The 27,787-nt window shown below is 37.5% G+C and overlaps 1 protein-coding gene and 1 long non-coding RNA gene across 4 annotated transcripts in view; one reads left to right on the forward strand and one right to left on the reverse strand.

Annotated features, from left to right (window-relative positions):
* Positions 1–837: 837 nt before the first annotated feature.
* On the reverse strand, positions 838–23,807 carry CTH (cystathionine gamma-lyase). 3 transcript variants are annotated; one of them, XR_014053762.1, is made up of 13 exons: positions 23,479–23,807; positions 19,611–19,692; positions 17,774–17,869; positions 15,485–15,594; positions 12,930–13,061; positions 9,895–9,952; positions 9,387–9,464; positions 8,137–8,289; positions 6,107–6,228; positions 4,789–4,841; positions 4,070–4,238; positions 1,682–1,820; positions 838–1,406 (listed from the first exon to the last, which is right to left on the reverse strand). XR_014053762.1 is itself a non-coding variant. In XM_081490685.1 (12 exons), exons 1-12 carry the CDS (start codon positions 23,644–23,646, stop codon positions 1,380–1,382), a joined length of 1,218 nt encoding a protein of 405 aa, XP_081346811.1. In that variant the 5' UTR covers positions 23,647–23,807; the 3' UTR covers positions 838–1,379. The 3 variants fall into 3 exon arrangements, 1 of the variants encoding a protein (XP_081346811.1); XR_014053763.1 differs by having other exon boundaries at positions 4,070–4,262; XM_081490685.1 differs by lacking the exon at positions 4,070–4,238.
* A 146-nt stretch (positions 23,808–23,953) lies between these two features.
* LOC145506332 (uncharacterized) overlaps positions 23,954–27,787 on the forward strand; it is a 32,378-nt gene continuing 28,544 nt past the window's right edge. Inside the window, exon 1 of the long non-coding RNA XR_014053765.1 lies at positions 23,954–24,371. This is a non-coding gene — a long non-coding RNA (uncharacterized LOC145506332). The remainder of the gene's footprint in view (positions 24,372–27,787) is intronic.

A 27,787-nucleotide genomic window follows, 5' to 3' on the forward strand; every position in this document is an offset into this window, starting at 1 on the left:
GAATAAAGAGCCTCTGCTTTTCTCATTCAAATGGTCATTTGTTTATCCCCACAGCCAGTAACGTACTGAAATAGAAAGAAGTTAATCTTCCAGAAACCACAGATGGATATAACCAGCCTCAAAATATTGCTACCTACAGAGACAGAATTTCCAGGTTCCATGTACATAATTTGGAATGTGCACAATACATAATATGTATACATATACATAATACATAATTTGGAATGTGCACCATACATAAAAATACATATTTTTATGTATTCTCCTATCCACCACTATTAATCAAGTTCAATAACAGGATTTTTTTTTTTTTTACTATGCTCTGTGGCATGTGGGAATCTCAGTTCCCTAACCAGGGATCGAACCCATGGCCCCTGCAATGAAAGCATGGAATCTTAATCACTGGACTGCCAAGGAAGTCTCAATGATAAGTTGTTTTTTTTTTTTTAATTGAAACAAATGGTGATAGCAAACATGACTGAAAGGCTTTAGTACAAACAATTTAAAAAATCCAATTATTTGACTTATGACTTATTGACAGTAACATCCTGATGATGCACCTAACTATGAAAGATTTTAAGTGTTTCTTATTTTAGCCTCAACAAATTAACTGTTTCAGATAAAATTTTCAGAAAAGGGTAATATTTCTCTATAAACGTGGCTTTTGACCTGCCATATATGAATTTTTTATAACTAATCTGCAAACACTAAGATTTGAGCATGATTGTTACACAATTAAACTTATAAGTTAAGTGGCTAAGATCTCTAAGAGTTGGGAATTAAAAGGGCCCAGGAATATAATCTAATGCCATATAATACAGAAATATCACAATGGGATGCATGTGGTAATTAGATTTATTCTTAAAAAAATTGTAAGTACAACCTTAAATCAGTAGAATTTCACACACTTTTCAGATATTTGATTTTTGGCTTATGATAATTAAGTGTAAACCATTGCTTTGCGTGCTATTTTTAACAATACAAAAATCACACTTGACTTAAGAACATTTATTCAATAATTTAAATTCATCAGAAAACATCAAAAATGAATTACCATGATATTGTAAACATGATCAGTATAAATCTTAAACTTGAAAAAAAGAACACAATCCCCAGTAGCAGCACAAATCTCACCTCCTTCAGAGGCACATGTATATCAAGATTAATTAAAAGATCTGAAATGAATTGACCTGTCAATTACAATAAGGTAAAGAGGAGATTTTTTAACAGGGATGATCCCAGGAAGGTTACAGCTGTGAAAGGTAATGAGGTGCCTTAAAATTTTCATTTGAAAATTCTGTGGAGGCTCATTAATGGTCCATTCAATTATTCAGATTTGATCGTCTCAGGAAGCAATCACCAACAGCAGTTCTGGGATGCTAGTTGCAACTTGCATTTGGAGGGTGCTGTATTAATGGTGCACAAGAAAAATATGTTATTAAACCTCCAGGCACAGACTTCACCTCCTCCAAGAATTCTTTTCTGACTACTACCTTCTTTTAAATCTGCACTTTGGACTGAGTCCCCTGCACGTTTACACATGCTATTGTAATAAGAGAAGAAAAAACCTTTACAGAGAACAGTGGGGCCACTCTATAAACATAGTGACTCCCCCCCGCCCCAAGATTAAGCACACACACGTATGCACACACAAACACACACATACTAAAACAAAACTTACAGCTGCCTTCAAAGCTTGATCTAGATCATCCAGTAGGTCTTGTTTATCCTCTAGGCCCACTGAGAGTCGAATAAGTGTGTCACTAATTCCAAGGACTTCTCTGTCGCTCTTAGGCACTGATGCATGGGTCATGATTGCCCTGGAAGAAAGAGTGAGCAAATTTCTGATCACTATATTGTAGCAGGGGAGGCATGTTTCTGTCTCATAAACTGCAATTATTTTCAAATTTTTTTCTATTCTAAATATCAAATCCTTCATACATACACCTGCAATGTTTTGTAAACAAAAGATTAAGGAATTGTGAAAATTATCTTTTCTAGTTACACTTTTAAATGAAAACCATGATCTTTTGTTGTTTTTTTACCATCAGTGAGGTATACTCAATCAGAAACTGAAAGTGCCAGTCAACTGCTAGCATACAGGAGGAAAAGACATAGCTTTCAGTGTGTGAATTTTAACACCTACCTGAATGAGGCCTTGGCCAGAAGTCAACACCCCATGACCATCTAGCTGTACTTATAAGAGGCCTATTGGACCAAGAGCTGGTCAGAATTAATTCTGTTTGGAGCAAAGGATCAGTCCAGAACTGGACCTTCTGAGGCAGATCAGGAAAAAGACAACCTAGGATTGCTAGTAGCAATCACTAAGCACTAGGAATTAATTTCAACTCACAATTCATGACACAGAGGCCTCAGAGGATATTTAAAACCATCTAGCAACTCACTGTCAACATCAACCTGTGTAAGGGTAGAGCACCTACAGTAAGGTCAGGCACTACAGTAAGAGCTGGGAAACCAAGAAGAAGGAGATATTATTTCTACTCTAGGTAACAAAGCAGAAGCTAAAGACTATGACAATTCACAAAACAGAACAGTCTACAGTGAATGTTAAACAAGTATGGACAACAAGGGTTGCTGGAATACAGTGGAGGCTAAATCTCTGTGGGCTGAGGCATCATGGAGGAGAGGCTTACAATCTTACTGAGCACTTGAGTACACTGCCCCCACACTCAACCCTCGCTTCCCACGTTTAGCAGAAGGAATTACTTTCTCCTACCCACTTCAGGCGGAGAAGGCAATGGCACCCCACTCCAGTACTCTTGCCTGGAAAATCCCATGGATGGAGGAGCCTGGTAGGCTACAGTCCATGGGGTCGCTAAGAGTCGGACACAACTGAGCGACTTCACTTTCACTTTTCCCTTTCATGCACTGGAGAAGGAAATGGCAATCCACTCCAGTATTCTTGCCTGGAGAATCCCAGGGACGGCGGAGCCTGATGGGCTGCCGTCTATGGGGTCGCACAGAGTCGGACACGACTGAAGCGACTTAGCAGCAGCAGCAGCAACCCACTTCAGGCCCATGGAAAGAAAATCTTAGTAAATGAATATTAAACGAATAACCTCTTTTATCACTCTAATGAAGTAATGCTCATAGTAAATGAATATCCTCTTCTATCATTCTAATGAAGTTTCACATGCAAACGTCCTCCTTAAAAATTTCTGCCTTTTTAGGTTTTTAATTCCCTGAAAGAGAGTGAATACTCAGAAACAAGAACTTAGGCCTCTGGGAGCAAGAGACTTGGGTATATGAATCTCAGCCCCTCCACATACTGGCTGTGTTGGACTTGTAAGTTACCAGTCCTCAAGTCAATTTCCTCATCTGGTACAGTGTTATTGACATTTTACAACCAAGGCAACTGAAATGGAGAGTGGATAAGTGAGTTTTCTAAGGCCACCGAGATAACACATGTTGTTAGGCTGAGAGACCGACCCAGTACCCGTTGGCTCTGCTTCTCTCTCACTGATTGCAATGCTTCACTGGTTGCAGCATTATTGGGAGACTCGAAATGAGGAGGACAGAACAGACAAGCTCTGACCTAAATTTATTCTTCCACTGGCATTGGGGTTACAGCCTAGCTGGAGTGCCCAACGGCTGAGCAACTTTAAACCAAATCCCTAAATAAATCAGGTGAGGTCTACTTTTAAGAGAGTCTTAAACTAATACACACTATATTACTAAGAAAAGTAAACCAATTTCATATGCTGAGTGTGCCCTCTTGTGCATCCAGACTTACTAGCAGGCATCTTCCTAAGAGACTAACAAAAACTTCTCTGTCTTATCTTAATTATTTGAATCATTATTTGGGCATCATCTTTTTAAGATTATGAAATTGCCTGACTCTCCCCGTGAACTGTAAACTACTATAACAGGACAGGAAATGTGCCTACATTCTTAATCCCTGACATTCCTCAACACATAGTTATTTCAGAAATGTTTATGAAAATTAAAACATAGAAATATACCATGCATCTAATACAGCCAAAAATTAATAAATAATGATACTGATTTATCCCTGCAATAATTATAATATACGGTCATAGAAACTTACCTCCCTGCTCACTGTTTTTGATGCAAAGCCTCAAGAGTGAAGTTGCTAACATATTTCTGTGTGACATTTGATCAATCGCAAAACTTTCTGAATCTTTCTTTCTTTGTCTGTAATGTAAGTTGCTGGACTCCTTGATCTTTAGGTTTCTGTGTTCTAACATCCTCTGGTGCTTTGATAAAATTAGATGAATTAGCTAGGTTAGATAGTGAAAGGCCAGGAATACTAAGTTAGATTTGAGGGTTTATCTTGTAGAGCCTTTTACCACAGAGAAAAGAAAATAAACGGACCTGATGGTAACTAGTAGGGCTCTCCTCTGACAAATAAGAAAGTGGAGGTATTTTATCAGAAACACATTCTCCATTTCCCTGGGAGCTTTGAAATCAGCCCTTCCAGTTCAAAGTCTTCAACCTCCCTTCTAGGGCAGAATCGGGTAGAATAAGTAGCCCTGTTTCAGAGGTCAGAGAACCACTGCTGAAATCTTTTTCAGGCAAACAGAGAAAAAAACCAAAACTTGGGAAAACACAGCTTACTGATCCCAGTAGATTTTTAACAGGGTCTCCATACTCTTGAGTTAAGAGTCCATTCCAACTGGACAATGCCATGCTGCCCTTATTGCTAAAGAACTTAAACAATCACTGATTTTATCCTATTCCTTTCTCAAACAATCATTACAGCTGAAATCAAAGTTAAAATACTGAGAAAAACAGAAATATACTTACGGAAGCTCAGCAAGACTTTCGTATCCTCCCAAGCTCTCAGCCAGAGTAAATAACTATGACAAAAAAATATATATATATATTATATATATATATATATATAAATTTAGATCTTCCACTAAAATAAAAATACTAAAAAAAAAAACTAAAAATAAATGTTTTTAATACAATGACCCTGCAATGCGAGATGGAAAATTGTGGCAATTATGAATAATTACTACAAAATAATTATTATAAAAACTACAAACTGGATAAAACCTTGGAGAAAAAATGAAAATAAAATCCATAACAATGAGGCCATTAACAATTGATCTCACCAATTAGACATACTGTGTGTTAACTTTTAAAACATTAAAAGTTGATCAAAGTGAATATTTTATACCTTCCTCATTTGACCTCATACAAAAGTAAACCTTAACATGAGCTCTCAAACCTCAGAATTATTACATTTGAGACCCAGCTCTGTGGTTACCCTTTATATAAAAATCTCTTAATGTCTATTAAGTTACTCATTAATATGTATCATTTATCAAATGAATATATCCATTTAACCCAATCTTGGAGTAGAAGGGAAAAAAACTCAGTCGTTGCATTTAGTGTTACTGTATGTTACAGAATTTTACAAACATGTTAAAAGTTTCACAACTGTATGTAATTAAATGTACACTACTATATTTCTGATTTTAGAAGTGGACAAATTTTAGAACCAGTAAGACTTTGACTAATCTGGCAGCATCTTTTTCTTTTCTTTAGATCTGTAGCATTTAAAACTCAGAGTCTTAAATACATGACTGCATGCGCTCAAAGTAAGCCCAAAGCATGGAGTTAAACAGGCCTCTCTCCCAGGGCTCTGGAGAGACTCCTGCCTCTGTGAACTTCAAACAAAGGCCGCCTTTCCCTCACTCTAGGCTGACACAGCCTGAGAGGCACAGGGTTCGGGAAGTCATTCCTAGGCTGGATTTCAGTACAGTTTTTCAGCAGTGCATTGACACAGTACTGAGGTTTTTCATAATATTTCATTTGAAAAGGCAGTTAGTTCACTATAAATTTAAAAACAAATGGTTTAGAACATTCTGTCTCTCTCAAAGGGATGAAAGCCTCTGCAGAGTTAAGAAAAGGAACATGTTCTATCTGCTATCGCATCACTCTTGCTTCAAGTGATTTTCTAACCCAATGGATTTCATGACAAAGAGGCTTGTGGGTGTAACCTGCAGATCAAACACATTAATCTGAGTTGGGTGGAAGTGAGAAATAATAAATATCATAACGCTATAAGAAGGCCTTAATGTCTATAAATTAAAAAACGATTTTGTAAAGTTACCTTTAGGTTCTTGAGGAAAGTTTCAGCATGTTGAAGAGAGCCCTTGATATAAAAGGTGATCATCCCCGGGCAACCTGTGCACTGACGCTTGGCCAGCTCATGCTGAGGATGAGAGGGCAGCCCTGCAGTCATAAGGTATAATGAATATCTTATTTCAGAGTCAAACATGTAATTTCAGGACAACAACAACAAAAAAATCACTGTTCATTTAAGTCAACTGCAAATAAAGCTAATAACAGGCTTTATGCCATGTTCACATCTGACCTCTTGTTCTGGCCCCTGTCTATCTTGTGAAAGTGGTTCAGTCTTGTCCAGCTCTTGGCAACTCCATGGACTATACAGTCCATGTTTTTTTCCAGGCCAGAACACTGGAGTGGGTAGCCTTTCTCTTCCCCAGGGGATCTTCCCAACCCAGGGATCGAATCCAGGTCTCCCGCTTGCAGGCAGATTCTTTACCAGCTGAGTCACAAGGGAAAACCAAACTGCCTTCATTTTGACCTATCTTTTCTAGTCTCTCCTCGCTCTAGCCATGCCAGATTTCTTTACACCAGTGGCACTGTACTCTTCTTTTATCTTGGGACTTTTGCACATGCTATCCCTTTCAGCTCAGCTCAGTTGCTCAGTCGTGTCCGACTCTGTGCGATCCCATGGACTGCAGCACACCAGGCTTCCCTGTCCATCACCAACTCCTGGAGCTTGCTCAAACTCATGTCCATCGAGTCAGTGATGCCATCCAACCATCTCATCCTCTGTTGTTCCAGCCTGGAACATTCTCCCGCTCCCTGTCCCCTTCCCTCTGTTAATTATACCCTCTAATTTCTTGTTTAATATCTGTCTTACCCATCAGGCTAGCTCCATGAAGAGAAAGCTATTTCTTTTGTTAATACTCGAATCCCAGATCCCAGTACAAAGCCTGACCCATGGTTCGCAATTGATAAACATTTATTGAAGAAATCTGAATTGCCTTGTCCAGGCCCTTTTAACAAATGCTAACCCATTTCCTCAGGGCACAGTCCAAAACTTTTCTCCCTCTCTCCATTCAAAATACACACCAGTCAACAGCTCTTTATCTAGTGTACATATTAGGGCATGTAGTCTCATTTGTAATTCTTCCGTGGCTTACCTAAATGCCTTAAAGGCAGGGATCAAACATAATTCTCCTTTACACTCAAGACTCCATGAATGCACACCTCAAAAGGGTTTAAAATAACTAGTTACTTATGACCACAACAATATAAAAGTCTGGTAAAATAAATTCAAAGAATAACATGTAAGTCTGCTAACTCACATTAGCACTTATAGATGTTATGAGAAGTGAAGGAATTCCAAAAATGGTAATAGAATTTCAGGGGAATTTTGGTATCAAGTTTTAACTTGATAAGTATGACGTCTCAATGTATATCAGATAAAAGTTAGAGCTAGTACAGAACAGCAGACTGATAAGATTATAAGCAAATCAACTGGAAAGTATAAGGTTGTAATCCTGGAATGTTGTTGTTCAGTCACTAAGTCGGGTCCAACTCTTTTCAAGCAGAGTCCAAGCATCCACTAGACTATTAGATAATGCGAGGCTAAAGAGCATATCTATCTTCTTTACCATTAGACCCACATACGGCAGCACTCAATGATAAGTGGACAACAAAAAAATACATGAAAGCACCTAACTTACAAATGTTACATAAACAGAATGCAAGGGATAACATGTAAAATCCTAGAGTAACCACATGTGCTTTGGAGAAGGCAATGGCACCCCACTCCAGTACTCTTGCCTAGAAAATCCCACGGACGGAGGAGCCTGGTAGGCTACAGTCCATGGGGTCGCTAAGAGTCGGACACGACTGAGCGACTTCACTTTCACTTTTCCCTTTCATGCACTGGAGAAGGAAATGGCAACCCACTCCAGTATTCTTGCCTGGAGAATCCTAGGGATGGCGGAGCCTGGTGAGCTGCCGTCTATGGGGTCGCACAGTCGGACACAACTGAAGCGACTTGGCAGCAACCACATGTGCCTAGAAAGCAGATTAACATACCAGGATAAATAACCTTTTCCACCCGAGGATTCGACTCCAAAAACTGAGCAACTGCCATTCCATTTTCGAAATGCTTCTCCATGCGGACTTGTAGAGTCTTCAGACCTCGATTGCAGAGGTAACAGTCAATAGGAGATGGAACTGCTCCAAGAGCTGCAAAACAAATATGTCCTGGGTTAGTTTGAAGGTGAAGACGGACCCAGAAAAGCCTCTCACCACTCTTTTTCATCATAGTGACTATGGGAAGCTAATGACAAAGCCCAATATTTGAGTTTTAGTGGGAAAAATTAATATATCAAATAAGAAGCATGAGAATGAGGCATAAAACATGCTTAGAGAAATGGGCTTTAAAATGAGAAGGGAAATGAATATCCTAAAAACGAAGTACAAACACAATCACATAAATTTTTCAAATAGGAGCATCGATAGTCCTTTCCATGATTTTAATCAAAGGACACATTGCACATAACTTAATCTTGTATTTCTTTGAAAGAGTATTAAACACACAGAGAAAATAGCGGTTCAGCCCCTATTATTCCTGGGTGTTCTACCAACATTCTATTAATATTTAGCTTCTGTCTAAGGCAGCCTGTGGTTTCCCAGGCCTCCAGGATATATGCCTCATTCCTTCTTTTTGTAAATGAAAGGAACTTAGCACACAATAAATTCTGGTTTCCTTCCTCAGTGCCCCCTTTTTCTGCTCTAACATTTATTCCCTATACGGGGATTTTTATTCCTAATTATACTGATCTCTGTCAAATCACATTGGTTAAAATCAAGTCTTTTTCAATAAACCCTTATCAACACCTGAGATACTAAACAATCAAAACAGAAAACAGATATTTCTGTTGAAAAATACAAGTGTATATCTTAAGGGCCATTTAAAATTAGATATTCCAGATATAAAAGGTATAGCATAAGAAAGCCATCATTCCAAATGTTTTTTAAAAAAAAATCCATTGTCTTAAAACTAAAAATTCACTTGGGCTTTACTAAATTGTGATCAAAATTGACATGGATTTGAAAAATAAGAAAACATCCATTGGCCATGTTGTAAACCTCTATTATGCTATAACTGCATTTTTATAACCCAATTTTTCTTTCCTCTAAAAAATCAGAATTTTCCTTCTATACCCCATTTCTTTGTAAATTATTGGAATGCTATCACTTCACAACACTTAGTGGAAATACAATATCAAATGTAGTCACTTTGAGAGCACGAGGGGAAATTCAAGCTTTTCAATACTTACAGTTTTGCAAGAAACGGAGCCTATTATGAAGGCTCTCAGAATTTAGCGACACTAAGCCCATTACAACATCACTGTGGCCTAAAAACAAAATCAAAAAGCTTTAAGTTAAAAAACAATGTATAAACATTATTCCTCGGCTTATAATTTCTAAAATTAGAATTTCACTTGAAAAAAATCTCTGGGAAAAAGCCTCATAGAATAAGTTTAAATATACTTTACTCAATTTGATAGTAGCAAAGGCTATATCTAAAATAATAAAATTAAAATTCTATAAAATATAAGTGTTTCTTTGTAAGCTGTCGGCAGGATAAAATCTTTTACAGTAAATTTTAATCCTTTGTTGATATATCATGAGCATAGTTTTGTCTGCTATAAATGAAGTCCTATATTTAATCTGTGTCTGAGAAAATCTGTATAATAGTAGAAGAAAAAGGATAAAAGGATAAAGCCTTATGCTATTATCATCTATCCATGGAAAAGAATGAAGTGTAGACTGTGCGTGTCTTACCATTCATGTATTTTGTTGCTGAATACATGCAAATATCAGCTCCCAGAGACAAAGGCCGCTAAAAGGAATAAAAAAAGGTTTTTATTTTAAATGGAAAATCACTTGAAAATATCTTGCATTATTTACCTATTTACTATTGTAAATTCCACCCCATTTTAATTTTTCAAAAATATGTATATCTTAAAACTTTCCAGGACCTCTATTATCTTTCCCTTGGTATCATCTTTCCCTTTCCTCCTCACACCAAATAAAACTGCAAACATATTGGATTTATTATTCAATCCAGAGGCAGACATTTTCTGGAAACAGCAGATAACTCAGGTCAACAGGCCTTCTGAACTTCTTTCTTTAGAGCAGTTGCTGACTAACCCTTAAATTTATTACCTACAGCAGACATGCTGGCATTTTATGACTCAGTAAATACACAGAAAGGTTGACACAAACATTTAGCAATTGTTATGTCAAGTAAATGTAAAACTAATTTGCTTAGGTTTTTAATCATTAAAACCTTACTGTGTATGCTGTGGTTATTCATCTGATTTGTCATGATCTTGACTCTTAATTACTCTTTTATTATACTAGTTTTGTCTAGTGTAAAATCACTTGTGCAGAAATTTGTTTAGATTGGTTTCCCTCACCCAATTTTCCTGCAAAGTAGTTCTTTAGTCCTAGATGTCTTTGTTTACAGTGAAAATTAATAACCAACTTATTCACTAAACAATATAATATCAACATCTTTTCATTTAAAATATCTCTAAAATAAAGTGTGTGTACGTGTAGGTGTGTGTATGTGTGTGTGTTTAACCTCACCACTTGGAGGCTGCGGGATTTTTCATTTAAGTTCTCAAAAATAGGACATTTTAAGTACAGTACTACTCAAAGCACTCTCTGCATATGTGTTTGTTCATCTCTAAAGTGATGGGTCAAATTAGACAATGTGTGAAGACTGTTCCAGTGCTGACATTCTGTAAACCCTATGGTCAAAAAGGAAAATAAAAGCCTGTAACTAACATCTGTTGATTTCATCATGCTCCAAAAATCATGTTAAATGTTTCACATAACTTAGTGACGCAGTGTTCAAAAATACTTCAACTAGGTAAAATCAGTATGTTTATGACTCTAATTGTACAGAGAAGGAAAAGGAACTGAGAAAAATAAAAGAGATCACTCAGATTTTAAAGACTGGTAAAGTCAGAACTCAGACTACCAGTAGAATCCAGAGATTCTACTCTGAAACTTTATGCTAGTATGTCCATTTTGCCTTTTGTGAGACTTACAGAAGATCAAGAAGACAAAAGGCAGGAAAAGAAAGAACATACCCAGTTTTGATGAGGGTAAAACAAAGAGAGGATCTCGTCAGAAGATTTGCTTTGTGGAACCAATGCATGCGGTTGCCAAGGGACAATGTGATTCTGATTAATTCAACTGGAATGAATCCAGATTGAAATGAAGCAAATTGCAGTCACTGGCAAATGGAATATGATGTGGGCTTCAGAAAAGTGGAAAAACTGGCTATTTTAGTGACAGTAATATTAGAAAAAGGGCCAGGCCTGATGAGTAACCTGGGCAGGCTCAAGCTGAAACAATTCATGCAATCTCTTTGAGAATACACAGGACTAATGATGACTCAGCCAGAGCAATCCTCTGCTGTATTAACTGCCCTACTCCAAGTGGAAGATGGAGTAAGGAGCGGGTATAAAACTCCCAGAGTGAAAATCATCTGGGACAAACAGATGATGCCAGGAGATTTTTACTTGGAAACAGACTGCTTTACTTGAGATAAGAGTCAGCTTTAGCTATATTACAAACCAAAGATAGACAGATGGCACATGAAACCATCTGAATACAATGTAACCAGGAAATGTGTTTCTGGAAAGAAAGATAAAACACAGTAGTGCCTTCTGAATGAAATGGGCTATGGTGAAAACAGCTTGGTGCAAACTCCCAGGGAGTCAGTCCCTCACATGGACGCAGCAGCCTGTGCCAACTTCAGGGACCCAGAACAGAAGAGGGGAATGTAAACTGCTGAGCTTGTGAACATCAGCCTGACTGAAGAGCTGAAGAAAATGAGCTGGGGTTTTAGGAACTCTACAGAATAAAAGTGAACTACAGGAAGTGCAATAAGAATGACCACAAGGTACAGACAGAAAGGAGAGAGCAGGGAGATGGTCACTCCTAATAAGGAAAGGAAATAGAGTTAAGTTACTTAGGGAAAGAGAAGAACATGTGGGGAAATGGCAGCAACTTGGCAATTACAGAAAGATTCCCAAGATAATCTACCAAAAGAAGCAAAACAGAAAGGAAAAAGAACCTGGAAAAAAGCACAAGGGAAAAAAGAAAGGGATTGAGGATGAATGGGAGGGTTTGAGTTGGGAAGAGATATATGAAGAGGGTTAGGTAGGAAAAGAGTTGAAAAGGAGCACTATAAAGGAGCTGCACTTACAGATACAAGGTGATACATAGAATAGGAATTTATGATACAAGCCAGGGAAAGATACAGAGGGCCAGGAATGGTCTATGAAACACCAAGAAAAGACAAACTAGAAAGAAGGAAGGGAAATGGAGAAATAGCATGTGTTTTACCTGGCTAGCCTTGCAAATAAAAGGAAAAGAAAAGCTATACTCAATGACTTCTCAGTATATGTTGGACATGTGCAGGACTTATAATGACATGTATGTATATATATATATTCACAAAACTGACTTAGAACCAACACATAAACATTGAAGTCCCTACTATGTGTAAGGCACTGACATATACAATCATATAATAAGGGCAGGTCTTCAGAGAGTTTACAGAGAACCTAAAAGCTTTAATGAAGATAATATTTAAAAAACACAAAGTCCCATACAATATACTAGCCTAGGGTTGAAAAAATATTAACTAATGGTAGGAAAGATCCAATTTTAATTCTTTGTCTAATCAATAATTGTGATTAGGTTTCATTTAACTTAATGTAAACAAGTCCTTCCTCTCCTAATTACAAGTACCTGTGTAGTCTACCAATTATGCCAAAAACATTACTTTCATTTACCTGGAAATATGCTGACATAAAAGTGTTATCCACAACCAAAATGATGTCTCCATGTTTATGGACAGTATGTGCACAGGCTTCAATGTCAATCATCTTCAAGCTAGGGTTTGTGGGGGTTTCAATCCAAACAAGCTGAAACAATTCAGTAAATGACAACCATTTGTAAAAATACACTGCACAAACATATATCTCATGCACTGTAACCATCTGGGAGGCTACATGGGAAGACCATGGAGGATAAAGTTTAAAGGTCTGAATCTGAATCCTAGCCCCATGAATTTCTGAGAGGTCATCACAGCTAAGTAACTAACCCTCTATGTTCTCCCAATTTTTCACCTATACAATAGGATTGATATCATTTACTTTATATGGTAGTCACAAGGATCAAATGAGATAACATACATACAAGCAGAAGAGCACTCAAGTTAATTACTATAATTATTTTCCATTAAAAAGAGGATGAATTCCAAAGACATACTTCAAAGTCTGGGAATTTTGCTCTTAAAGATAAACAAAAGATTGTGTAAGACTACATTCTGGAATTTTCAGTAGAAAGAACTATTTGATGCCAAAAATATTTTGACTAGCAACTTGAATAATGTCAGATGCACTAGAAACTACAAAATAAGTCCTCAGAACCTGAAGAAGAGCATGGGTTTTGGAGTGAGGAAGAGAACTGACACATACACAACAAAAAACCCAGCCACAGCTCACTTAAGAGATGGTATCATACTATCTGTCTATTCCAAAACCTAGCACAATCCCCACATCATGAATGTTTGATAGCTACTGAAAAGACCAAAGAACAGAATTCTGTTTGTTAAACAAGCTGCTACTATTTTGATTGGCATTATCTACCGTGCTTTGTTTTGCTTCATTGCTCAGTCGTGTCCAAAACTTGGCGACCCCATGGACTGTAGCCCGCCAGGCTCCTCTGTCCATGGGAATTCTCCAGGCAAGAATACTGGAGTGGGTTGCCATGCCCTCCTCCAGGGGATCTTCCCAACCCAGGGATCAAACTCAGGTCTCCCGCATTGCAGGCAGATTCTTTACTGTCTGAGCCACCAGGGAAGCCTGACATTATCTACAGCTTTCTTTTTAAAAGGGCTAATGATTTTTTCTTCACTGCCTATATAAATGAGCAAGTGATCTGGTTTAACACTCATCCTATTTTAGTTTTACTACAGAAAAGATAGGGTAGTTAAAATAATGCATATTCTACAAGAGCAGAATTACTTGAGAACCTATAAAAATTTATTCCTGGGTAAGAATTTATCATTTCCATTCATAATTTTAAAAAGTTAATTAAAATAAAATTAAGTAAATGAATACAAAGTAGGTTTTACCTAGACTTTAAAAATCTACTTCAAATGATGAGGCAGATATATCAGGGGGAAAAATGTATTAATTCAAGTTGGTAAGGAACCACTACATAAAGTTCTGCTGACAAGAATTAATATACACACAAATTGCTTTCCTCTCTTAGAAAGACTCAGACCATCTATTTTAATATCTTTTCTCCCAAGAAAAAAAAAGAAAGAAAATAAGTTCCTTTGAAAACAAACCTTAATCACTCAAAGAGCACCCCGGAGTTAATCTTCAAAGTAATTTGTATGAGAAAAAGTTTTCCCTTTTTTAGCATTCACAGCAACATAATCTTGAGTACAAAACTTTTAATCATTAGCAAAAAGTTGGGAAAGGCTGATACTTATAAAAGACGCTGGTCCTTCTTTTCCCCATGCAGAATTTCAATGAGGTTCCAAGAAAGAATATCACATATGCCACTCATTCCAGCACAAAACACCTTCCAGGGGCATACAAGCCTTCCCACGAGAGGCTAAGGATCGCTTGTTGCCCTTCTGTGCTTCTATTATTTTGCTGAAGTATCCTTCAGAACCCTTAAACCTATGCTTAGTAGGATTTGGGAGTTTACAAGCTTCCTTTCTGTAATCCAAACTCTGTGATGACTTCTGTTACCCAATACTAGCTTGGTAATGCAGTTAAGAATTGTCTGCTTTTGCTAACAAATTTTTTAACTGTCATCATGTATTGGGTACCATAATAAGGATTTCATATGCCTTATTATCTCTGGAGGAGGGCATGGCAACCCACTCCAGTATTCTTGCCTAGAGAACCCCATGGGCAAAGGATCCTGGTGGGCTACAGTCCATGGGGTCACAAAGAGCTGGAAACAACTGAGCAACTAAACACAGCACATGCCTTATCTTATTTAATTCACCCAACTACCTTTTAATAAAGCAGGTAAAATTACCCCTATTTAGTAAATGAAAGAAACGAGACTGTGATTAAATAATTTGCCCATGATAATACACCAACTATGATATAGAATTAGAATTTGAATCCCACTACCGAATGCATGTACCTAATCACTAGGCTATAGTACCCAACAGAAGTCAGACCTATCCTAATCTTGATGGCTTCCAATGGCTTCCAGGAAAATTGGTTATTCAGATTTAAACTATGCCCTCAAGTAAACAGAAATGATGAAAATTTAAAAATCACAAGGAAAACAGACAAACTGAAAACTAAGTTACCTTGGTTTCTGGTGTAATAGCTGCCTCTAGCAATTTGGTTTTGGAACAATCAACAAAAGAAATCTTTAATCCAAATTCAGTTGCCACCTGCCTGAAGTACCTGTTTGTACCTGAGGCAGAAGAGAATCAGATAAAATGAAAAAGAACATTGTATTCAGAAATATCCATTCCTTAAAAGTATAAACACTTTAAAAATATGAGGAAGTGTCAATCATCAATAAAGAAGCAACCAAAAGAAAGTCTACTTTATTTGAACAGCTGGACCTTCTTGTATGGTAAAGAATGTACTCAGTCGCTCAGTTGGGTCCATGCCACCCCAGGGACTGCAGCCCTCCAAGCTCCTATGCTCATGGGATTTTCCAGGCAAGAATATTGGAGTGGGTTGCCATTTTCTCCTCTAGTGGATCTTCCTGACCCAGGGATCGAACCTGCATCTTCTGCATTGGCAGGTAGATTCTTTACCACTGAACCACTTAAAGAATATAGGGCTTTGAGCAATACTAAAGAATATAGGGCTTAAATTTTAAATTAAAAGAGTCAAATAAACGCACTTGATACCCACACCAAGTGGCATGAAGCAGAAAATGTTTCTTAACAGTCTCTACTCTTCAAACATAAAGTGGCATGCTCCCTAAAACATCAAATCTTTTTCTAACAACTCCTTCCCAGTACTTAAATCTAAAATAAATGAACCAAAGTCAATGAAATGTTCAAAGTAAATTCTCAGACTGATTATACTTTGGTAATAGAAAAGAACAAGTTATTATCCTTTGTACTTTCTCAATCTTTTTGTTATGTGGTTCTGAAAGCTTTAATAGAAAAATGAGATCATTTAAACCAAACAACTAGAGTTTTATAGTGAAAGAAGATAAATCATTCAATTCAGAATAGTTAACTTTATAAATACTGGTCTGGATTTAAGGTTTATGTATGCAAAATTAAAGAAAAGTTTACCATTATTGACAGTAAACCAAAAAAGGAAAAAGAACTTTATCATCAAAGATTCACTAGACCTTTGCTAGACTGACCCTAGGTAATGTAAGATTGAAAAAAGAATGTAAAGAATTGTTAAAAAAAAAAAATCAACAGCAATTTTCAAGATTTTGTACCTAGGTTTATCAAGAGGTTTTAATAGTGCATTATAATAGCATCTAAAGGTTTGTTTTAGTTTCAATTCATCAAACTATCATAGACCTATGATAAAATAATACAGCATTTTACAAATTTCTGAGAGGGATAAAATGATTACTAAGAGTAAGTCTCTTCTTTCAAAGAACTTACAGATTTAACTTGTTCAAACAGGAGACAGATTAAGTGATAACATTCTAGAAGTGATCTTTTAATTATCTAGAAGCATTTGGAATATATATGTACACTTAAATTTTTTTTTTGCTGCTATTGTGAACACAAAAATCAGTCTTACTTAAAGATAAGGGAAACTTGTTTTCCTTACCTTCCCACTTATCACTTTATATAACTAGCATTTAAACAATTTGGAATAAAAGTTCTTAAATTTGTATGCACAGATAGGCTTCAAAGAGTAAGGCCCTTTGACCTTAAAATTAAAATGATAAATGTTGAGTATAGTCTTAAGCACATTTTTTGGAGAAAAAGGACCACAGCTTTCAACAGGTTTTCAAAAGGGTCCCTAAAAAAAAAAAAACAGGGGGCAGGGTGCTTAAGAGTTGGGTAGAGTTAAGCCCTTTGAGAATGATCTGGACTATAGACATTTTCACTGCAGGTAAAATTTTTAAATTATAGTAGAACACTATCACTCTAAATACTATCTTCTCTAGAGCAGAGTATGTCTCAAATAGGTTCATCCCAGCAGCTTAAATGGGCTTCCCAGGTGGCACAACAGTAAAGAATCCACCTGCCAGTACAGGAGATACAAAAGATGTGGGTTCGATCTCTGAGTAAGGAATTTCCCCTGGAGGAAGAAATGGCAACCCACTCCAGTATTATTGCCTGAAGAATCCCATGGAAAGAGGAGCCTGGCGGGGTACAGTCCATGGGATTGTAAAGAGTTGGACACAATTTAGTGACTGAGCATGCATGCAGCAGCTTAAATAAAATTGTTATTAAACAATCAGTCTTATAAGCAGTTCTAGAGCATAGACCCCAGGTGTTTCTGCTCCTCCTTTATCAAGAGTGGAGCAGCATGGAGGTGTTCATCATATTTTGAAAAGATAATCAATAATCCAAGTAGCAATGTTAATATAATTCAGGACCCATTTTATTGTCTTTAAAATAACAGCTGAAACAGCATGAATGAGAGAGGTCACCTACCTCCATACACATCATCCATACAAATAATTTGGTCTCCTGCTTTTAAGAGATGGGTAATAGTCACAGTGGCTGCTAAACCTGAAGCAAAGGCCAAACCTAAAATAAAAACCAAGCTAGAGTAAGCCAAAATGCCAGACCCATAGGTTAAAAACACCTACAGTATTTATTTGCATTACTTTATATCCCTCTCTCTGCTGACTGAAGGCCAACCATCACTACTGAGTCATCAGAAATCCCCTGATTAATACCATTACAAAATACTCCTTTCTATTTCAAAATAAAAAATATTTAATTCTGCTTTGGTTATAACAACAGCTCTCTGAAAAGCTTCAAAGAAATAATTATTTACAAAATTCTGAGTCAAACGATCAACTGCCAACTAAGTTACAGTTTAAAAAATCAAACTCTAAAAAAATTTCAAATTTTAGGAACAGAGCTAAGATATGATTCATCCATTAACTATACGATATTCAATTGAGCAAACATTTTAACAAAATTCAAAATCATACCTGAGATGTGTCTGATAAATTTAAATTTAAAAAAATTTTTTAATGTGGATTCTCTTCTAAACATACATGATCCGGAATCACATATTGAATAAAAATAGTGAAACTGAACAATAAAAAAAATAACTGGCATTGTACATTAGACACTGTGAAGGAAAACATCCTACAAAATATCAATATATCACCTTGATGATAAAAAATCACCTGTGACTGATAGATGGGATATCCAATTAACTTGGAAAATGTAATTATTGCAAAATTTTCTCAGAAAAGTTGAGGTTGGCATTGCAATTTTCTACTAGGCAGATTCACAGTCCAACCACAAATTCATATAGAAAGCTAACCTTGAAATCCAATTCAAAACAACCATGTTTTCTGGAGCCCACCTGCAAAGTGTCTAGCATACGAACCCTCAGCTTTTATACCCTCTGTGGGAACTGTTCCCCATACAGTATTAAATTTCAAAAGTTTGGTGTTTAAAACATTCTCTCATCCCCAAAAATAGAAACCCCAACAACTCATATTAATATTTCTAATTCCTACACTCTTGCTGTGAGAAAACTCCTAAGACTCTTATTTTCTAACTCGTTATTCTGCCCTCATTTAGTATCATTTGCATAAAAAATACAAAGATGGTTTAACAGCCATCCATTCTATTCACTGAAAGAATACAAGATCTGAGGAGTTAATCTGTAAATCTCTGAAAGCACAGTGTCAAGGGGACCTGGCTATTGCAGATGTTCCTTGGTCCTATTCTCGGGCCCCAGTAGCAGCTGACATGAGATTCCCTAGAACTTACTCATCAATTTCTCATATTTTTAAAAGCCATCTATACTTTTATTCCTATGGAATGACTATTCAAATCCTGTGTTAATATTTATATTGGTTGCCTTCTCATTAACGTGTAAGAGATTTTTATATATTGAAAAAGTAGCCCTCTGCTTAAGAAATACAACAACACAATAGCAGGTGAATGAACCAGAGCATTAAAAAGTTTATGTTCTCATGCATGGTGTTATAAAACTTGGTTAATTTTTATCTATTTATATTGACAGCTCCAGGTGAAGAGTGAATTTACATGAATGTTAAGTGACACATTCTGCCATTTTTGCCTCTATTCAGATTTACTTTCACTTTATAGCTACACATATACATATGAAGTCCACTGTGCAACCTTGGGCAAATAATTCAATGTCTTAGAAAAATAAGAGTTTTGAACTAGCTGATTTCCTTATTTCTTTCCAATTCTACATTCTGTGCCTCTATGATTTTCTCTATACAAGTAAGAATGAATTCTAGATTTTACAAATTTTGAAATGAAAATCACTTACTGTACTTAGCCCCATCTAGTGCCGCCACTGCTTTTTCCAAGCAATTCCGGGTGGGATTTCCAGAACGGCTATACTCAAAACCCTGAAGGAAAGAAGTCAGAGTTCACCCTAAGAGATTTAAATTTATTATCAGAGTCTTAACATGGACATCTCCACAACTACAGAGGCATCCTACCATAAGGATTTTCTGTTGTTTATCTATGACGTGTCTTGCCATTAGACACAAGAATGAGTGTTATGGCTGTAGTAGTAAGGAGAAGCTCTGACGTCAGCCAAACTGGATTAGAATTCCGTGTCTGCCACTTAGGAGCTATATGCAAATAGATAAGTTACTTAATATTTTCCAGAATCAATCTCTAGACCTGTAAAATGGGAATAAAATACAGGTATCTAGTTCATAAAATTGACGTGAAGATAAAATGAGATAATGTATAATAACTTCTCTGCATGATGCCTGGCATGTGCTAACCACTGGGATAAATGGTAGTTTTTATTATTAGCATTATTATTATGTTAGACTCACCTCTACCCATTAATCTAGGGGTATTAGGAAACAGGAATCACCTGAATCAACAAAGTAAACCTATTTCTAACCTGCATGTCATTTCCTAAAAAATAAGTGATGCAAGTTCTGTTTAGCATCCAGCAGGAAGATACGCTTACAAATGCCTGAAGTTCAGGTCTTAGTTCTACAAAAGTGACTCAGAAAAGGGAGTCATTCTTAGCAAAACAGCTCTACACAATCCTTTTTAAAAATTTGCATTATATTCCTTTTACACACATGGTACTATACTAGCTGAAGTCATCCAGTCATTTTATTTATTTTTTTTTATTGAGGTCTAGTCGATGTACAATATTACCTTGTTTCAGGTGTACAACATAGTGACTAACAATTTTTAAAGGTTATATTCCATTTATAGTCATTATAAAATATTGACTGTATTCCCCGTGTTGGTACTATGTATTCTTATAGCTTATTTATTTCATATCATAGTTTTTAACCTCTTAATCCCCTGCCCTAACTTCCCCGTCCCCTTTCCCTCTCCCCACTGGTAACCACAAGGTTCTCTATATCTGTGAGTATGGTTTTTTTCTTGTTGTTGCTATAGTGACTAGTTAGTTTTATTTTTTAGCTTTCACATGTAAGTGATACCATATAGTATTTGTCAGTCTCTGTCTGCATCCAGTCATTTTATTTAATCCTCACAACCTGCTCTGAAGAAACTAAAGCCAAATGTCACCAGGTATGTCAGAGTCAGAATTCAAAACCAGGATTTAAACACTGACTAAAAATCCTATACACACTTTTCTCCTCCTGCTTCATATAGCACATGACAAAACACAACCAGCTCTTTACACCTGTTTCTGATTCAGGAGCTCCCAGTACTAGTTACACACACATGTGCGTGCATGTGTGCTAAGTCACTTCAGTCACGCCTGACTCTTTGTGACCCCATGGACTGCAGCCCACCAGGCTCCTCTGTCCACGGGGATTTTCCAGGCAAGAATACTGGAGTGGTTTGCCATACTCTCCTCCTGAGGATCTTCCCAACAAACACACATATATTACATAAATGTATATGCTTTATACATACATATATATATATATATATAATCTGTGGCTTATTATTTAAGTTTTGCTGCCTTGTTTGTTGCCATGTTTTTGACAAACTGAACAGACATATTTTATAGGGCTCCAGGATATCCTCATCACTCTCCACCATCACCTCCTTGATGGGACCTGTAGCTGTACTCCAGATGCAAAAAAACTGTTTGGAATCATTTGGCTACTGCCACGGAAAGGTTGCCCATGTCTTCCTAAATATTCATGGCAGGGATTTAACTTTGTGGAGAGAAAAGAAGCATATTTCAGTGGCAAATTCTCACACTATCACTCATTCAATGGTTTTCCAAATGGAACTGAAGAATTAGATGCTTCTCATTTCAGTTCCTTGCATTCTCTTTAGTGCTCTTAACTGATATATTAAAGCCAGTAAGAGGAGTTTGGGGGGACTTCTCTGGTGTTTGAGTGGTTAGGACTCCCTGCTTCCACTGCAGGGGGCACAGGTTTTGTCCCTGGTTGGGGAACTATTAATAAGATCCCACAAGCAGCATGGCATGGCGGAAAAAAAAAAAGAGGAGTTTGTGGATTTTATCACCTGGTTGGCTCTCTGAAAACATTTAATTATTAATATCATAGCTAAATTATTAACTTTTGCATTAAATATTAAAACTTGGGCAGCTACACATTCATGAAGGCTTACACTGGGAAGGAACTTGAAAGACAGATGGTGTACACATTTTGATTACAAGTTACAGTAGCTCAAATATCCTAAACCAGTTGTAGAAATGCCCTTAGAACTCCACCTCACAAAACAAAGGGCCATGTCTAAAAGAATTTCCTCTACTTATATAACACACTAAAGAGAGGTTTGAAGTATTGATACAACCAAGGTTTTAGATCTACAAAGTTTATTTAGTTACATTTGACACCTGAACAACTCTTGAGTTAGGGTGCCAACCCTCTGCTCAGTGGAAAATCCATGTACAACTTACAGTCTGCCCTCCATGTCTGAGGTTCAGCCATATCTGTGCTTCTGCATCCCCAGATTCAACCAACCACAGGTTGTGCAGCACTGTAGTAGTTACAACTGAAAAATATCAACGTATATGTGGACCCACACAGTTCAAACCCCTGTTGTTCAAGGACCAACGGTAATTTCTTTTGGACCTCAGCAACTTTTAAATAATACAAGATCCATCAAGCACACTTCCGATAAAGAAAAAGCTATATGATTAACACAGAGGGCTTTCTCATCTATGACTCTGGGTAGGTTCCTTTTCTATTAAAAACTATACAATACCTGTCCTGCACTCTAACCTGGTTGTTAAGGATCAAACGGAAAAAATGTGAACACGGTGAAACTACTAAGCGATTATAATGTATCATACCATATAGCTTAACTTACATATCAACAACTTACATGGCATGTACTATTATTAAAACATTTATTTACACAGGATCAACCTGAGACCCAGATAAGTTAAATTACTTCCTCAAGATTGCCCAGCTCAGAAGAGGTGCTGTTAGAATTCAAACCTAGGGCCTCTGACTACATGATTTATGCTCTTAGTCACTAAGCCACACTGATGCAATGGGTTAGATGGTTGCTAACATAACTGTTAGTACAGCACAGTGTGGATTAAAGCCCAGGACTGGGTGGTGTTCTAAAGCAAGAATGAATCCCAGCTCCATTACAGTGGCCTTTGCAATAGATGCTTAACATCCCTAAACCTCAGGTTTTTCATGAGAGAAATGAGAACTTAGTTCAGAATAGAATTGCTATAACGATTATCTGAGGTAATATATGTAATACATATGATATAATGTAGGTATGTACTGATATCTGACATACAAGCAGTACTCAATATCTATTAATAACTATTGGAATAATATTGGGAATTAATAGCTATTGGGAAGGATCTTGATTTCAGGTGAGTTATGACTTAGTTTTTTAAGTTGACTTCTTACCATATCTGTATAATTTTTGTTGCTTACGGTAACTCAAGCAAGTTATGATAATTTTGACCTGCAAATCTGCCTTAATCACATGAATAGCAGTCCAAATCTATACAGCAAGTTAGACAAATGTTCCCTCCAGTCCTGCTTATCAAAAGAAATATGATCACTGAACCATCCAATACAAAGCTTTACTACAAGGAGGTTTACAGGTATCATTCTTACAGTAAACATCCTTCGTGATAATACACAAATTACACCTTACAAATTTCTTGCGTGTTTCTTAATTTATAAGCCATCTCTCTTTTACCGCCCAACACTGGACCGCCCCAGACAGACCCAGCTCACCGAGTGCTGGCCAGGAGCCCCTTGCTTGAACGTGGTGGACAGCGAGATGGGGGGCACTACAGCCTGGGAGGTCCATTGCTCCGGTTCTTGGCCCACGTGGATGGCCTGCGTAGCGAAATGCTGGAACTTAGGCAGGAAACCGTGTGGGGAGGCTTCATTTTCCTGCATGCTGAGCTGCGAAGAAAGGAAAGAGTAAAAGAGCGAGGAAGATAAAACTATGAAACTGATATGTCAGGACTTGAAAAGGACAGAAGAATCAGGTGAAAGGGCGGTAAAGGTACGCCAGAGGAACCAGCAGCCAGCGCACAAGAGCCGAACCCTACGCCTCTGTAGCTGGGACTTGATTAACCGGCCGGTAGCGTTGCTTCACCCTGGGGCGGAGCCAGCACGACCCAATGAGCGCAGGCCCCAAAGCGGCCCCCACTTCTCATTGGCTGGCAGCAGAGGCGTAGCCTGGAGCGTCACCGCCAAAGCTCTTGCCGGTGCAGGCTGTGCAGTGAGGCTGGAGTCACTGTTAGCCCTTTGGTGTTGGTTCCTGCGGGTGAAATTCCCGAGTCCTGACCCTGGGAAAACTTCCTTGCTGGCGCCTTGAGCCACCTGGGCGTCACTGTGACCTCAGACCGGAGGTTCACGGGAGACGAGGAGAAAAACTGGCTTGACATTGAAACCCAGTAACCTGAAAAGAGGCCACACAGATAGCCTCCTCTTAACAGCAGCCCTTGCCTGGACCCTTCCCCACCTCCACCAACCACCCTTTGTCCTGAGGGCGGTTTCGAAGGACGCAAGCGACAAAGTGGAGATCGGTGACGAAAACGGCGGCCCAAGCTGCCAAATGCGCAGCTTGCATTCTCGTTAACAGCGGGCAGCCTGCCTTTGAAAGTACGCTGAACTCGGTAATGACCCAGTACTTAACGTTGATTGAAATCGGAGTGTGAGTCGTATTTTTAAGTAATAGTAAAGCTACTGTAGAGAGGCTCTCTAAGGAAAACTCTGGCAGCTTTCTAAGAGCTATTCAAACATCATTATCTTTTGAAGTATCCAGAGAAACCTCTCTCTGATGAAATACAAAACACAGTGTGGCTTTGAAAAACTTATTGGAGCCTTAAATCCTTAGACAGAATGCCTTCATTGTTACACAGTTGACAGCAACATCCTGGTAGGAATGGAAGTTGTCCTGGGTAGCAATTTATTCACCTGTATCCACAGCCCTACTCTCACAAGGATCACGCCTCTAAAAAACAACAACAAAAGTCTCCTTGTTCCCTAAATAATACAGACTTGACCTATTTAGTGTGGCTACTATTTTCTAGGACTAGGGAATTTAGGAATACTTCTCTTCCTGCAAAGTATTAGCTAAATATCTGAAACTTTATTAAACTAATTAAGGAAGAAGAGAATACAGAATAGATGGCTCTTAACATTTTACTGAAAGGACTGAGGCAATTTGCTTTTCAGATTAACTACCGGGATACAGCCATTAAGCACTGGGGAGCAGTGCCTAAGGACCTGCAAACTTTTAGGAAACCAGGCAAATTTTTAGCCCTGGGGAAAAAATGAATGGACTTCAAAGCACTAATAAATATTAATGTACATTTAATCAACATTTTTCTGTTAAAAATATATCAACTGCAACTCATCTCAAGAGTTATATATAGCTGTATATGGGTATGTTTTTATGTGTTATGACGCTTAGGGACCAGGAGGGTCCTAATTAGCTTATCTCCTAAATGAGCTTACCTCCTAATGGCTGTGAACAAACACTGAGTTTCATAAATATGGATATTGTATTTAGTATTACCATAACAAAAGATTCTTTTTTAAATAACACTAATATAAATGCTCTAAATCAAGCCTTTTTCACTCTCATGAATTGAGAAAACTTTAATAGGCAGCAGCTCAGTATTATGTATCAAGGATTCCCATGACTTAGTAACTTCACTTGTAGGAATTTATTCTTCAAATGTATTCCCGTATATGTGTAAGGATGAATAAGAATGTTATTCATACCTATTTTTGCTATTTTAAAAGCAAAAGAATGGGAAACAGCTTATGTATCCATCCATAGGAGACTGATGTGTTAATGACACAATTCTGTGAGGGGTACGGTATAGTTGAGAAGCAGGAGATTGATCTGAGTTGGTATGTCATGATCTCTAACTTCTGAGACAGCAAAGCAAGGTGCAAAGCAATGTGTATGTTATGCTCCCACTTTTTCAAGAGAGTTTATACCATGATGCATTATTTTTAACAATCAAAAAATATGTAGGTTTAGAGGAGCATACATAATTTAATGGGCTTCCCAGGTGGCCCAATGGTAAAGAATCCACCTGCAGTGCAGGAGCCGCAGGAGATGAGGGTTCTATCCCTGGGTCAGGAGGATCCCCTGGGGGAGGGCATGGCAACCCACTCCAGTATACTTGCCTGGAGAATCCATGGACAGAAGAGCCTAGCGGGCTACAATCCATGGGGTCACAAAGACTCAGACGGGACTGAAGCGACTTAGTGTGTGATTTAATGTGTAAAAATCATTCTGGTAGTTTAAATCATGGATCTGCAGTAAAAAGGTAACTTTCTAAAGATAACGTTTTATTTGCTTTTGCGTTTAAGTTTTATACCATGGGCATATGCTACCTTTTAATAATAAAATTAATACCAGCCATCCTAATTTGAAAATAGCAGTTAAGCAAGTTATTTAGAAAAAAATTTCTTAAGTGAAAAGAAGACAGCTACTTTAAATATAGTAAATGCTATATAGTTTGGAGTGTGTGCTAATTTTTCATGTAAATTAGCTCATGAACAGCGAAACAGCATTATAACATTGAAAAAAAGATTAATTCCTCTTGGAGTGGGATTCTACATGAATGTGTTTTTTTGGAGGAAATGAGAGATTCTTTATTTTTTACATTTCTTTCATTACACAAAGTTCACTAATATTTTTATAATAAATACTTTTTACACACTATGAAAATAGCATTGTCATTAAAGTCAGGCTATGGATAAAGATCGGAGAAGGCAATGGCACCCCACTCCAGTACTCTTGCCTGGAAAATCCCATAGACGGAGGAGCCTGGTAGGCTACAGTCCATGGGGTCGCTAAGAGTCGGACACGATTGCGCGACTTCACTTTCACTTTTCCCTTTCATGCACTGGAGAAGGAAATGGCAACCCACTCCAGTATTCTTGCCTGGAGAATCCCAGGGACGGTGGAGCCTGGTGGGCTGCCGTCTCTGGGGTCGCACAGAGTCGGACACGACTGAAGCGACTTGGCAGTGGCATGGATAAAGATATTGTGACAGAAAAGCAAAAACAGTGAAGATCTGGGAGGGATGTTTCTGACTGTAAAGCATAAATATAGGCAGTGCTTAGATCTGTTTTGTTTTACCTCAAAGGAAACAAAATTGCTCTTCCTTGGCTTTTGACAATGAAGTTTATGAGAAGGCAATTTGGGGCTCAGGGAGAGGAGAAAGATATTACAACGCAAGTCCTTAATTTGGGTTTTGTAGATCACTACAGGGGGCCAAAGCCCTGAGGATATCACTTAAGACACCTACTTTTGTTTGCTAGTAAAATTGCTGTTTTCAAAATAGTAACAGAAAACCCCTTAATCTAGTTTTGATATGAAATAATTGAAAGTGATAAGTCTTGAGAGTGAAAGTCTAAATACTCTTGATAAAATTATTAAATTCGGTATAAACAGAAACACTAGAGATCGAGTTTCTAATACAATTTCTTTGTTTTAGTGATGAGATGAAAAAAGTTGTGGCTTGCTCTTGCTGACATGTACAGTGAATATCTAATCTGATAATAAACAGAGTCTCAGACATTTGGGACAATAAAGTAGCCCATAAATCATTAAGATGCATTCCATAATAATATAAAAGGAACAAAATATGACTGAAAAATGTAATGAAGTACCACCTGGCGTATTTTAACAGTGAAGCTCCTGAGTTTGGGAGTCAGAATGCTTGAGTGTGAAGCTCAGTTCTGGCACCTGCTATCTGTGTAACCTTGAGGAGTCAATTTACTGAACCTCTAAATCTCAGGCTCCTCCTCTGTAAAAATGAGAAAAATAATAATACTTCACAGTTTTCAAAAGTTAAGTCCTTAGAAGCTCATGGCAGACCAGGATAGAATGTGTGGCAAGAAGACCAAGTGGATAGCACTTAGGTCAGAAAGGTTTGATCTTTTGATATTACAGCTTCTTTGCAGAGGTATACTATACATAGGCCATGGAGAAAGTTGATGATGTCTTTCTGCACAGCTCACAGAGATAAGATAAGAGTGATAGGTGACTTGAACTATTCAAATG

Source organism: Giraffa tippelskirchi, chromosome 5, assembly GCF_054371585.1.
Source record: "Giraffa tippelskirchi isolate mGirTip1 chromosome 5, T2T-mGirTip1v1.2.pri, whole genome shotgun sequence".
Lineage (NCBI taxonomy): Eukaryota > Metazoa > Chordata > Mammalia > Artiodactyla > Giraffidae > Giraffa > Giraffa tippelskirchi.

What these genes read in the sequence shown, in the direction of transcription:
- CTH (XM_081490685.1), bottom strand. Translation starts at nt 23,646, where the DNA reads ATGCAGGAAAATGAAGCCTCCCCACACGGTTTCCTGCCTAAGTTCCAG. An exon ending in AGCAACAAAATACATGAATG is followed by an intron (nt 9,465 to 9,894) that starts GTAAGACACGCA and finishes TTTTGTTTTTAG; the next exon opens with GCCACAGTGATGTTGTAATG. An exon ending in GCTCCGTTTCTTGCAAAACT is followed by an intron (nt 8,290 to 9,386) that starts GTAAGTATTGAA and finishes TTTGTTTTGCAG; the next exon opens with CTCTTGGAGCAGTTCCATCT.